The 13545-nt window shown below is 66.3% G+C and overlaps 1 protein-coding gene across 6 annotated transcripts in view; it reads right to left on the reverse strand.

Moving 5' to 3' along the window:
* Nucleotides 1-556: 556 nt before the first annotated feature.
* The window catches only part of CHLSN (cholesin), a 122010-nt gene continuing 109021 nt past the window's right edge, over nucleotides 557-13545 (reverse strand). For all 6 annotated transcript variants that reach the window (XM_081791641.1, XM_081791638.1, XM_081791642.1 and 3 more), the window contains 3 exons: nucleotides 11738-11925; nucleotides 6181-6262; nucleotides 557-1228 (listed from right to left, as the gene is read on the reverse strand). In XM_081791641.1, the coding sequence (XP_081647767.1) occupies nucleotides 1046-1228; nucleotides 6181-6262; nucleotides 11738-11925 (453 nt within the window). In that variant the 3' untranslated portion in view covers nucleotides 557-1045. The remainder of the gene's footprint in view (nucleotides 1229-6180; nucleotides 6263-11737; nucleotides 11926-13545) is intronic.

Here is a 13545-nt window from a genome sequence, read left to right on the forward strand (position 1 = left end):
GTACCCGAAGCTCAAGTGAAAGCAGAAACCGAGGCTGGGGACACTGCTGGGAGGGGACGCCTCGGGGGAACGTGGCTGGAAAGGCCTGGCCAGGTGCGACCACGGCGAGGCCCCAGGCCTTCTTCTGGAATAAGGAGTCTACGCGCAGGCCAGGAGCCTGTGACTCACGGTCGGCACCGTGACAGGACACAACCAGTTCACCTTACACACCTTCGTGCTGTCCTGGTTGTCTACTGCACGCGCCCCAGCAACAGGGTTTACAAACCTGCAAGGTGAGGACTCGGTGGTGACAGCTCACCTCTGCTTCGCACGGTGTCACCTGGGGTGGAAGCCGCCGGAGGGCCTGCCATCACCCAGGTGGATCCCCACGCAGCCTCCCCATTCGGCAGGGGCTTCCCACGTGAAGGCCGCCAAGTCCCAAGGGCACACGTCCAGAGGGCGCCGGCTGCCTCCGCCTCCTGTCCTGGCCTCAGAGCCGCACGGCTCCACCCGTGCCTCACCCCATGCTGGAGGCTGACCCGCGTCCCCGCACAAATGAGAACGAACCACACAGAACGAGAGCCACGGCCGACACGGGATGGTTTTACTGCAAACGGGAGTGGAAACGGTCGGTGAACGCAGGCAGGTGACCGGGCAGCCCTGGGCGCCACCGGAGGGACCGCCCTCAGCCCCCAACAGGGACGGACCACTGCTGGCGGGAAGGGCTGGCTCTGGTGGATTTCTGAGTCATTCCAGTAGAAAACAGGCCTTTCCCTCGGCTTCCTTGTGGGCTCTGGGGCCACGGAGAGACCAGGCCAGTGTCTCTAGGCTACCCCCCAAGTGCTCCCGTTCGGTTGTGAAGGCATGAAAACCTGTCACCGTGGAGTCAGTCCTCCCGAGGGCCAGGGGCCCGGCCCCTGGAAGTCCCCGGGCCCACTGGCCGCTGCCCTGCTGCTGACCCCGCTTGCCCCTCGCTGGGGCCCCACTGCCGGGAGGACGCGGTCGCCCTCACCGAGAGGCCCGGGACCGCCTGGGGCTGCGGCAGTGACCCGGCCTGCCGGCAGCCCTAGGACAGCAGCTGTAGCACCTGCCGGACGCGCTGGATCGTCCCCAGCGGGAGGGTGTCCGCGCCCCTGGCCTCGTCTGACTTCTGCATCAGGGCCTCGGCCTTCTGCACCGTCAGCTCTCGGGCCCGGCCCCTCAGCCCCTCCAGGTAGGCCAGCAGGGTGGAGAAGAGCTCGTCGGGAACCTGGTGGAGGAAGAGGACCAGAGCGTCAGGGGCCGGGCGGGGTGACGTGGCGAGTGTGGACACTGAGCGGGCCCGGGCGTCAGGCGGCTCACCGCCTCCTCCTCCAGGCAGCAGAGCTCGGCGTCATCTCGGCCCCGGGCACGCCGACGGTGCGGGGCCCCGTGTGCCACACCCCTGTTCCCACCCCGTGCCGCTGCTGTGGGACCACGGGGCTGGGGGAGGCGGGGAGGGCAGGCCAGTCTCCCGGCCTTTTTCGAGGTCTCGGGGCCCTGCAGCTATAGGATGTCGCCCCCTCCCGAAAGGCCACCCAGTCGACAGTTAACAGGCGTGTTTGTGAGGAGAGAAATCTTCTGAGACACACACACACACACACACCCCGGGGGTCTGAGGGTGGAGCCCCCGCTGATAAAACCGAGTTCTGGCTCCCCGACCCCGGGCCTGGCAGGTCCCGTCCCAAGGGGAGAGTGAAGGGGCAGCCGGGTCCGCTCAGAAAGCAGGTAGTGACTTACAGGCCTCAACTCCAAAGCTTCAGCAGTGGAGGCGGAGGCAGAGACAGGCACGCGGGGCAAGGGGACAGAGCCGGGCCCAGGCAAGACCCCCTCCACCCACGGTCAGCCGGCTCGCGACAAGGGCGCCCAGACCATTCGATGGGGAAGGGGGCCCCCACATCACTCCCCCCGCATACGGACCCTCTCCCACCCCTTGTTGTCCCCCCCCCCCCCACCTCCCTGCACAGGCTTCCCCGGTGTTGGTGGCCAAGCCTGTGTCCTGCAGCAAGACTAGAAGATTCTACCGTGAAATTTGAGGACACAGGAGAGAAAACCCAGATCCTGAGCCCAGCCCATCAGCTCAGGATCTGGGTCTCAGCTCAGGACACGGGCCCCCGGGGTGCACGCAGCCCTGGCCAGGTTTCCAGGCCCCTCCTGACCCCACAGGGCATCACGTCAGAACAAAGTGTCTGATCTCAAAGTCAGAGGCCAAGCAAACAAACCAAAAGCGACCTGAACAAGATAAACGTCGCGCGGAGAGAAGGGGACTTCAAAGTGGTGTTACTGACATCCTCGAGAAGTAAGGAAACACGATCCACTGAGAACACGAGAGAAGAACACCGCCGAGAACGGCTGTGTCTTCAGCGACACGGGTCAGTCTGTCTTTGGTCACGGGGCCATCCTGCTCTGACCGGCCCCTCCCCAATGCCCGTGACACTGAGCTCCTCGGCACTCGCTCAAAGGCCACCTGCATTGTCTGCTCTGGACAAAGGTCGACGCACACCCTTTGTCCGTTTTAGAGTTGGGCTGCCCTTCTGTCGACTGAGAAAAGCTCCCACAGTCCGTGAGATCGGGGTCTGCGCCCACCTCCTCCCTCCTGTGGGTGGGTGGGTGGCCATCTCCCCGCCCGCCAGTCTGAGTCTGTGGTCACTGTGCTGGGGCAGTCGGCGCCTGTGCCCGACCTGAGGCCACAATAGGTGCCCCACATTCGCTTCTGGGAGCTTTAGTTTCAGCCCCGACATCCGGGGCCTCGATCCACTTTGAGGGCTGCTGACAGAGGTCAGGCGGGGTCACCTTCCTTCCTTGACACGTGCAAATCCAGCTGGCAAAACTCCGCTTGCGGAGGAGGCCATTCTTTCCCCATCGAATGGTGGTGGCTCCCTCCGCCTCTGTGGACCCTGAGCGTACTCGTTCCCTTCCGGGCTTTCTATTCCCCTCCCTTGCCAGCCCACCCCCACGGGGGTCGGATGTGGCTTCTGTCTCATCCGTGAAACTGAATCTCATATCCTGCTCCCGACAGGAAGTGCTCATGCACACCCACGCACACACGCACCCACGTGTGCACACACCCACACGCAGACACGTGGCGGCCAGGAGGTCAGGCCCGTTCACCTCAGGGGCTCGAAGTGAGGCTGGGGTGGGGGCGGGGGTTCTTCAAGTAGGCGCACCAGGAAGACAGGGCACGCGTGGGACCACAGAACAGTTTCGGCTCACGTCACGGCCTCTGCTGTTCCCGCGGGCAGCACCGGGGCGCCACTGCTGCCACGGTCCAGCCAAGGAGGGTCCGGCACTCTGCTCCGGGGCCAAACACAGCCGGCGGGGCACGTGGGTGGGACGGCAGGACGCCCACAAAGGGAAGCGGGGCTCGGTGTGGGGCCAGGAGGCAGCACCATCTAGCGTCTGGGGCCAGAGTAACCAGGACCCCCAGCTTTGGCCCCGGGGTCCCCTCCTGTTCCTGTCACCAGCCTGTTGAGTCACGCAGGCCCGGGAGCATCTGCGGAACCAAGGGCCGGGCACACCGTTCCCAGGGGCCCTTCCCCCTTCCCCGCCTCCGCGACTCCCTTCCTACCCCCCCACCCCCAGGCGCCTCGGCCACAGTCATCCGCTGCGGTGCAGGGCTTTCTTCTATCCCACTGCCTGTGCCGGACCCCAAGTGAACCCTGACCCTGACCTCAGGGGGCTCACCAGGGACCAATGAATCCATCGGTCCATCCGCCCACCCGTTACTGTGCCCCTCCAGAAAGGCCCCGGACGCCAGCCCTCCCCCCAGCTGGGTTCAGGTGCACGTGCCCCGGTTTCCCGGGGAGCCCAGGCAGCTCCGGGGCGTTAGGCTCAGAGATGTGGGGGTCCGTGAAAGCCGACGAGCCTTGTCCTTCCGGGTTCACGTCCCAGTGGGGCAGACGGGGCAGACGGCTAATTGTCCTTCCAGTTCACGTCCCAGCGGGGCAGACGGCTAAGTGAATGACGGCACACCGGGAAGGTGCCAAGTCCGTCCGCTGGGGGACAGTCTACTCACAGAAACCTAATTGACACACACACAGAGTTAACCCCAAAGAGATCAAAGGCCTAAAGGTAAGAACAGAAACTACAAAACCCTCACAAGGAAACACTGGGGTAATTCTGCTGACCTTGGGTGAGACCGTGATTTCTTAGTTATGATGCCAGACGCACAAGTGACAGAAGAAAGACAAAAATCAGGCTTCGTCAAAATTATGACACGTCCCCAGCCCACCTCCCGGCGGGCAGCGACCAGGTGGTCTCCAGGGGCCTCAGGAAGCAAGGCCTCGGTTCCCGAGGCGCCTGGGCCCCTCCTCAGGGCACGGCGAGCCCACACAGGCTGCGAGTGGCTGTCAGGCCACCATCACCTGCCGGCACCTTGAGGCCCCGGGGGGGAAGGGGGCGGGCAGGGTGGTCAGGACACAGGTCTCTGCCCGCAGCTGCCCGCTGGCTCCGTGTGTGTGACACCTGCTCCAGAGAGTTCCAGGGACGGTGTGTCCGCGGGGCCCGGGCTCCTGGGCACGGAAGTCTGGTGATGTGCTGGGGGGTGTGTGCCCAGGGTGATGGGGAGGGGGTGTGTGCCCTGAGCGGTGGTGAGTGGGGAGCGGCCACGGATCGGTGCGGGACAGGGGGGTCACGGGGAAGGAAGGGTGGGGTGTCACGCCCCAGTGCGGGCTCTGCGGTGAGTCACAAGGCCGGCCCGTGACTCCTGCCGCAGTACAGGCTGGCCCAGCCCTGGTGCCTGTTCGCAAAGCTGTCCCCCCACCCTGATTTCAGAGTCTGGCTCTCAGGCGTGTCCTTCCCCGGCCACGGGCACACAGGCACCCTAGACCTCCCTGCAGCAGGGCCGTCACGCCTGTGACAAAAGCTATACTTGTCACAACAAATGGCGGTAGCAGGGGGTTACGCAGCCTGGGAGGAGACCCTCGCAGACGTGGATGTGGCTCTGGTGGGGCGGGGGAGGGGGCAGGCGGCCAGGCTCGGCCCAAGGGCGGAAAGCCAGCCGACCAAGGCAGACGAGGGTGGACCAAGGAGCTCCACGTGGCAGGCACCAGGGTGACCACTGGCCAGGACGAGAGCTGCCAACGGTGTGGTGACCATCGGGGCGTTTCTAGAATCCCGAAGCAGGTCCGGATGTGGCCGATTACCGCACGCTCTAACCCAGGTGCCCCCTGAATCACGTGACCGAGGGAGGTCGGCATGGACCATCCTGCACCAGGTGCGTTGGGAGGGCACCCCCGTGCCCCACCTGTGTCTGATAACCGGCTTCTCCCAGACGCACCCCCCACCCCGCCAGGTGCACACAGCTCTCCTCCTCCCCACCGGGGACGCACGCTCCACCTCCCTCCGCTCACTCACCACGCACACGGCAGTCGCCGTCCTACATCCGCGCGTGCTTCCCCTCCCCCAGCGTGCACACACGACTGCTGTCGGACGTGTGCGCACACCTGCCCTCCCCTGCCCTACACCCGCCCAGTGTGTACACCCCGGTCCTAACACCCTCCCAGCATGCACACACCCGCCCTACACACCCCCCCCCAGCGTGCACACCCCTGCCCCTGCACTAACGCCCTCCCAGCATGCACACCCCTGCCCGACACCCTCCCATGCACACACCTGCCCCTGCCCCCCCCCAACACCCTCCCAGGGTGCACACACCTGCTCTACACAACCCCCCCCGTGTGCACACTCCTGCTCCCCACCCCACGCACACCTCTGCCCCTGCCCTAACGCCCTCCCGGTGTGCACACCCCTGCCCTACACCCCCCCATGCACACCCCTGCTCCCCGGTACACACCCCTGCCCTAACGCCCTCTCAGGGTGCACACACCTGCCCTACACACCCCCCCCAGTGTGCACACTCCTGCTCCCCGCCCCACGCACACCCCTGCCCTACACCCCCCCGTGCACACCCCTGCCCCCCCAATACACACCCCTGCTCCCTGGTGCACACCCCTGCCCTAACGCCCTCCCAGCATGCACACACCTGCTCTAACCACCCCCATCGGGTGTGCACACCCCTGCCCTCACCTCCCCCCAGCATGCACACCCCTGCCCTAAAGCCCTCCCAGCGTGCACACACCTGCCCTAACCATCCCCGCCCCGTGTGCATACCCCTGTCCAAACCACCCGCAGCGTGTACACCCTGTTCCCCTCCCCCCCCCCCCGCCCCACCGGTGCACGTACCTGGTCGTTGTCATACATGTGCAGTAGCAGCCAGGTCTGCCTCGTCTTCTGGAACTTCCAGTTCTCGTGCTTCTGGGCCCAGCTGGGAAGCAAGGACAGGACACGTCACGTGCTGGCGGGAACCGACAGACGGGTCTGTGCACCAGGTGGGTGGAGGCCCCTCCCCAGCTGGAGGGCGGCAGACGAGGAGCCGCGGAGGGGGCTCAGGGGCCCCCTCCTGAGGCTGAGAGGACGCCTCACCCCCGAGCGCCTGCCTCCACATCCGCGCCAGACGGCACGGGCACCCGGAGGCTCCTGAAACCAGCCGCTCCCGTGTCAGCCGTCACCGTGTGCCCGCCAGAGCGGGGACGGCCTTCCAACTGAGAGCTGTGTGTGGAGGGTGAGGGAGAGCAGCCCGGGGGGAGCCAGGAACCCTGACCCCGAGGGTCGTGCTGGTGTGGGCCACCTGAGGCCATGTGACCCCCCCACCCCAGCCCCCACCCAACCAGCGGCCACGGGGCCAGCCTGCTGACAAGCAGGAGGAAGAGAAGGGCGGCGTGTCTGGGACTTGGGGGCACCGAGGGGTGTGGGCAGGAGGGTGGGGGGTGAGCCCCCAGGGTGTGTCACGTGCCCCAGCTGCAGCCTCGACTGGAGGGACAGTAGCTCGCGGGGGCCGAGGTGGAGTCACTCTTACTGGACTTCACACACACGGTCACGTGACAGCAGACCCGCCTGAGCCCCGCCCCACGTCTGCCGGGGACCACGGGCACTTTGTGTGGCAGCCACAGAGCAGGACCTGAGCCAGACCGGGTGTCCCTGCTCCCATCCCGCTGGGGACCCGTGGATTCGCATCTTGGATCTGGCCCTGGAGACTGACCGGCGCCCCTACAAAGCGGTGTGCCTTCAGGGCACCACGACCCGGACTCCCGCACCCGCAGATGTGGCACTCGGCCTGTGCCTGGAACGAGTGTGCGGCAGAAATCGGGCCGTGGTCATTAGACGAGGCCCGGAGGAAGAGCCCAAGGGCCGCCAGGCCGGGCGCTGTCCCTGGCTGATCCCTGCGGGTTAACCCGAGGGGCCCCTGCCCCGTGCTGGTTATCAAGTGACTGCGCTGGCTCACACCGTCCATCGCCCCCTCTGCTGGGGGGAGGGGGGGTCTTCAAAAAATGGGTTTGCCAGATGGCGCGACGTTAAGTAGAAGGAGCTGCAGAGCCATAAAAACAGGACACGGAGGCTGATGCACTCTGGTTGCAGCAAGCAACCCCCTGGAGCCGAAGGTCCACGAAGCCCTGGCCAGGCCTCCCGTGAGCAGCCTTCCCAGCAAGTCCCGTGGCCACAGCTCCTGTGACTCCTCCCCCAAAGGTGTAGGCCCTGGGCTCGTCCGGCCCTGAGGAGTGGCTGTCTTGGGGTCTGCTCCTCCCGGGTCTTGGGTTTCGACGTCCTAGCAAGCCCTTTGCTGTGCTTACTCATTCTTTACAATAAACTCGCTCTGGTCAAATTACCATCTGGTTCCACTGACCACCTGCACGCTGGCCAATTCCCCTGCCCTGGAAGATGGCACACGACCTCCCCCAGGGTCTGTGGGGTCCATCCTGGGCTGACGGAGGGTGTGGTGGTGCCGAGCTGCACTGCCTGGGACCTGGGGCTCCACGGACCTGGCTGCCATGGCCACGGCGTCGGCAACACGGACGGGCTGTGTGCCTGACCCGAGCCAGGGCTCTGGTCTAGCTCAGGCTCAACCCCTCTTGTGGTCACCTGAACCCCCAGACAGTGTTACGGTGGCTTCAGATCTGCCGTGTGGGTCCAAAGGAAGCAAGGGGCACTGGCTGGGAGCCCCAAGCCCCTAGGCCACGACAGGCAGAGAGGAGGCCCCCAGACCAGGACGACGAGGACACAGGAGTGAAGTTGGGGACAACGGACATGGACAAGCCAGCCCGCCTCTCCAGGCTCCTGCTCCGTCTCAGAGACGCCTCCCTGAGAGGCAGGACCCGTGGGGATAGAGAATGAGAGACCAGGGTCCACAGGGAGGGAGCGGGGACCCCGCGCCGGGTGGGCTCCCTGGTGGTAAGGGCTGAGCCCCACCCTCTCGAGGGGGTACGGAGTCGTCAGTGGCTCCCAGAGAACGTGGCTCCGTGAGGTCATGGGTGAAGGACGCTTCAACACCCAGACGGGCAGAAGCACGTGCAGCTGCTGTACAGGCCCCCGGCCCGCGGCCACCCAGAGACACGTGTGTCCCGCGGGCCCCGCCTGAGCCCCGACATCAGGCAGGTTCTGGAGCCCCTGAGCCGGTGAATGTGTCTCTATCTCCACCAACCTGTCCCCAAGGCCGCGGTCTTCAGGGAAACCCTAAGAACCCGGCCCCAAGCCTCACACGTGCCAACCCCCACGTTCCAGCCGGCAGTGCCATCGTGGCCTAGAGCAGCCCGTGCTCTCGCGGCAATCAGACAACTCGCGGATTTCGTACGGCCCGGTCTGCACGGCAGAAATCTCTCAGATCAGGGGAAGCTGGAATCGGCTGGCCGGCCCAGGCCCCGGGGGTAGACGAGGGTCCTCCAGCCGTGATGGGGCCCGGCAGCCTCTCGTCCCTGGAAGGCAGGCCCTGAGTCGCTGAGGCCGCGCGCCCCGCTGACCCCCACTTACGCAGCACCTGATCAGGTCCCGGCCTGCGCTAGGGATGGGGCTGGGGGCTAGGGGCTGGGCGCCCAGCGGGACAGGACACCCCGTGAGGGAGGAGCTGCCGTGTCTGGCTCAGTCGGCAGGAGGGGCCCCGGTGGAAGAGGGAAGAAACAGCCGGAGTCCGTCTCCCTGCCCCCAGCCCGGCGAGGGGTTGGTGTGGGGTCTCCGGGGAGAGCATGCTGGCCGCCTCAGCCCTGGGTCTGACATCCCACAGGGGCCAGGTTGCCCTCGGGGCTCCCTCGGGGCTCCCGCGGGCCCAGAGACCACCGCTACATTCCAAGCACACGCACGGGGTGCAGCTCCCGCCACACAAGACCTACAGCTGCCAGGCACGGGGACGCCGGGCGGCCACAGGAGCCCGCGCGGGCTGGAGGCGAGGCCGCAAGCGAGGCCCAGACGGCAGAGGGCAGGCGGCCTACCACAACATGGATGGCGTCCCCGGGCCGGCCTCTAGGTAATGGGGCAGTCTGGACAGGACAGGCCCCCGGTGGGTGAACGCCAGGGAGCTGGGCAGTCCACGCCGCGGCGGGAGGCGTGGCCTCGGGAGTGAAGACCGGGTCCGCAGCCCGGCCTCTTGCCGTCCACACGGGGTCTACGCGAAGAGCGCCCGCAGGCCTCTAGCCTGTCCTCACCCCCGCCCACCCCAGGCGGGCTCTGCGCCCGTGGCACAGCCTGAGGTCCACTCTGTGGCTGGCCTGTCCCCCTGCTCCTCTGTCCAGCCCCGGCCCCGGGGCCTCCTGTGTCCAGCCGTGACCCGTGCACGCTCACAGAAACACGCGTGGGCTCCCAGGCTGACAGCCGAGACCACAGAGGACGACTCTCTCGCTCAAGGACCCACACTGACAAGCAGCAGGCTGGCTCCAGCCCAGGCCCTGCCATCCCCAAGGCTGGTGCCCCACGCCATGCCATGCTGACAGCCCAACTGAGCCGGGGACCCCACACGCGCACGCCAGTGGAGGGAGCAGCAGGCATCTGTCCTCAAGTCCCAGCGGGCCCCACCCACGCGCTCCTGCCCTCTCTGGCCACCAACCGGGGACGGCCTTCAGCTCTGACCTCAGAGAACAGGGCTGCACGGACGGTGCTGAGCCCCGGCACCAGGCAGCCCTCGGCATTCTCGAGCTGCTGCTGTGTGTGGTCCCTGCAGGGCTCACCCCTCTAGACCCATGACATGCAGCAGGGCCAATCCAGCCTCCGCCAGGGCTACGGGGGCTGGCGATGCCCCTGCACCCCTGCTGAGTTTAGGGAGGGAGGCCGGGAGGGCTGAGCCAGAGATCTGGTCCCAGCACATGCAGATTCCCCAGCCGCACCCCAGACCCCAGACCCAGCTCTCTCTTCACTGGGACCTGTGGGAGCGTGTGCCCAGGTGACACCAACACTGGGGGCTGGACTCCTTAAGGGGTGCTAGTTCCAGCCCCGTCCACTAAGCCCAGCAGCCAAGAGTGCAGAAGCCCCAAGGTCCCACGTTGCTCAGAATTACACATCCCTGAGGCTGGGGACGGGGACCAGCGGACAGGGTCCTCCTCACCCGGGCCAGGCTACGGGACCCTCAGTTCTCTGCCCTGAGGCGGCCAGCCAGCTGGTGTGCTGGATTCCTGCCCCCAACGCAGCCACGCCCGGGGCCAGCAGGTGGAGTCACAGAGCTGGGACCGGGGGGGGGGGGGGGCACTCGCCTTCCTGGCTGAGCCCTTCCAGGGACCCCTCCGGGGAGGAGCCAAGAGGGCGCCGCTCGGCAGCCCCCTGGGTTATCGGCATCTCTGGTTTAACGCGTACAGGATGCAAACGAGGAACACAGCGAGACACCGCCCCACACCCAGCCGCGTGGCTGTCATCAGCGAGGGCGGGCGCGGACGGGCGGAAGTCGGGGCCCCTGCCGGTGGGGCTGTTAACGTGGCGCAGCCGCCGCGGGCAGGTCTGCAGCTCCTGCAAAAACGGGGTCCCTGGCAATCCCGCTCCGAGGCTGTGCCCGCGACCGAGGAAGACACGTCCCCACAAGATCCCGTACGCGGACACGCACCACAGCATCAGCCACAACGGCCCCGCGCCCGAAACAACCCGAATGCCCACGAGCGGGTGAGCGGATGAACGAAACGTGGCGTATGCGTGCAGTGCGTGGTATCTGGCCGTAAAGAGAAAGGGACGCCTGACACGTGCTGCAACGTGGGTGGGCCTCAAACGTTTCGCCGAGCGAAGGAAGCGCTTGGCAAAAGGCCACGCTGTGCGTGACTCCCACGTGCACAATCGTCCGGAATCGACACGCCCACAGAGACACGGGGTGGACGAGGGCTTGGGTGGAGCCGGGCGGGGCGGTCTGAGGGGAATGGGGAGTGAGTGCCGGGGGCAGGGGCTGCTGCTGGAGTCAAAGGAGTTCGGCGGCGGCCGGGGCGGTTGCGCATACACCGCTCCCCGCGATCAACGCACAGGTGAGTGTGTCCGAGCTGGGTCTCCCCAGGGAAGACCGTCTTGGTGCTGGCCGCTGATGCCGCTGGACGGACCCCACTTCCGGAGGAGGAAAATCGTTGTGGGCGGCGGGGGCGGGGGGAGGCTGCCAGAACCCGTGACTTTACTTCCCCGCAGGTTCCTCTGCCAACAGAAGCCAGCGATTTCACTGGGGCCTGGCTTTTCCAGGAGCCCCTAGAGAGGCTTGCACGGAGCTGCTGGCAGATGCCAGGCTCTGCCTGCCGTGGGAACAGGGTAAACCAGGGTCTGCCAGGCACCCCGAGGGCTCGAGTGGGCACTGGGGGTGGTGGTTCTGTGGTGACACCCACCAGGGCAGGTCCCAGGCTGCGGGGACACCACTGGCCCCAGGAGCCAGATTTGGAGCAGCTCACCCGACCCCCGTCCCTCCTGGTACACCAGAGACCCTCCGGACCCGGCCAGGCCCTGCGTGAGAGGGTCGCCTTACCCACGGAGGTAGTCCAGGGCCAGCTGGGCCCCGGAGGGCTTGGCCGGCACGCTCGGGACTGCAGCCTTCCGAAGCTGCTTCCTCTCCTCTTTCCTCCACTCCTTTTTCAGCTTCCTCTCCAGGACCCTCTTCTCCTCTGGGGTCAGCTCGAGGGCCGTGTCCTGTCCGGCGCCCCAGGCGGCTCCTCCCTGAAAGGCAAGGGAAAACCAGCCTGGAAGGGTGCCCCTCAGCTCCCTGGACCCCCTCCCTCACCCCCAGCACCTGGGGAAGGGGCTGCTCAAAGTCTTGCCCTCCCAGGGACCCAGGAGACCCAGCGCCTAGTGACAAGTCCTGTGGGGAAGGGCCGGGTGTGACTATCTCACCCCAGCACGTGTCAAAGCTCACTGACCTCGGACCTCTCTCCTGACCCTGCACCTGTGCTCACGCACTGGGGACAAGGATTTCTGGGCGGAGAGGAGAGTCCCATCCCCCTACAGCCTTGCAGGAGACCTGCCCCTCCTCCTTTCCCTCTCCCCAGCCCCCCAGCCCTGCTGCTGCCCCACTGTCTGCTGCCCTCAGGCTGCCCGCAGACCAGGTGCACTGAGGCAGGGCTGAGAGCATACTGCTCAAGGTTGGGGCGTGGGGTACCCACAGAGGCCTTTCCACTTAGGAACCCCTCCCAAGGAAGGCCTGGGTGCCTCCCCCAGCAGCTAAGCAGTTGGTGGACGCAGGCTGCTGGCCTCTCGCTCTCCCCTGATAGGGCCGCGGCCTCCTGACACCCCTATTTTCCCAGATACCTTGCACCCAGCAGTACAGCCCCAACCCGCTCCCCATATCAAACCAAACCAGGCTTTCAACGGGGCGGGGGATCATGACCCCAAGACCTGCACACACGTCCCCTTTCCTGGAAAACCTGGCACACGAGCACCGGTCACTCCGCCTCTGGCCTGGGACCAGGCCACTGCCCCAAGGCCTCCGGAAGGGCAAAGGCTACCCCAGGCACATCCAGCGTTTGCAGACCTCTCCCTCCCCTCCCCTCCCTTCCCCTCCCCAGAGGCCAGCTTACAAAGTGCCAGTGCCTTGACAACCTTTGTGTTCCCACTCAACGCCAGATCTTTCCGGAATCTTCTAAAACAAAAGAGACGCTCTCTCTCCAGCTCCCCCCTCTGCCTCCTTTGAAACCAGCAGTGGGGCCTCCAGGCTGCCCCAGGGAGGCTCCAGCAGCCCTGACACCATGTACACGCATGTGCACACACACGCACGGCTCCTCTCACACGGGGTTCACAGGCCGCCAGCACAGGGGTGCTTCCAGAGCGGGGGGGGGGGGGGGGGGGGGGGGGGGGGGGTCTCTGGACAGGCACAGCCCTGGGGCGGCACATGCCCCCTGCCTGCAAGTCTAGTTGCCCGAGGCCATCGGGATTTCTGAGGGTTTCCTGAGATCCAGGGCAGCAGTGGTGACACCATGATGGGAGGCAGGAGGGCAGGCCCGGTGCCCTCCTGGGGTCTCCACCTTGGCTGAAGACATGGCCTCGGGGCCAGCCTAGGAAAGAGGCCAAAACTGCCATAAACCCAGTGTTTCTCGAGACCACTTCTGTGCGGCCTGTGCTCCAAGCAGGATGGGCGGGAGCAAGACGCCCTTCCTGCCCGTTTCATCCCGGGTCCCAGGGGGCCTGCTGGTGGCCTCTGAAGAGAAGCGGGGGTGCAGACCGGCCCACCTGGGCCCTGCTCTTCCAGGGAGTGGCGGCAGAGGTCAGGACACCCCAGGAGCGCTCAGGGAAAGCCAAGCCGCTTGCAGGGTCTGGACGCTCGTCCCGAAGGCGAAGGAGGCA

The sequence above is a fragment of the Panthera onca genome, chromosome E3 (genome assembly GCF_046562875.1).
Source record: "Panthera onca isolate mPanOnc1 chromosome E3, mPanOnc1 haplotype 2, whole genome shotgun sequence".
Lineage (NCBI taxonomy): Eukaryota > Metazoa > Chordata > Mammalia > Carnivora > Felidae > Panthera > Panthera onca.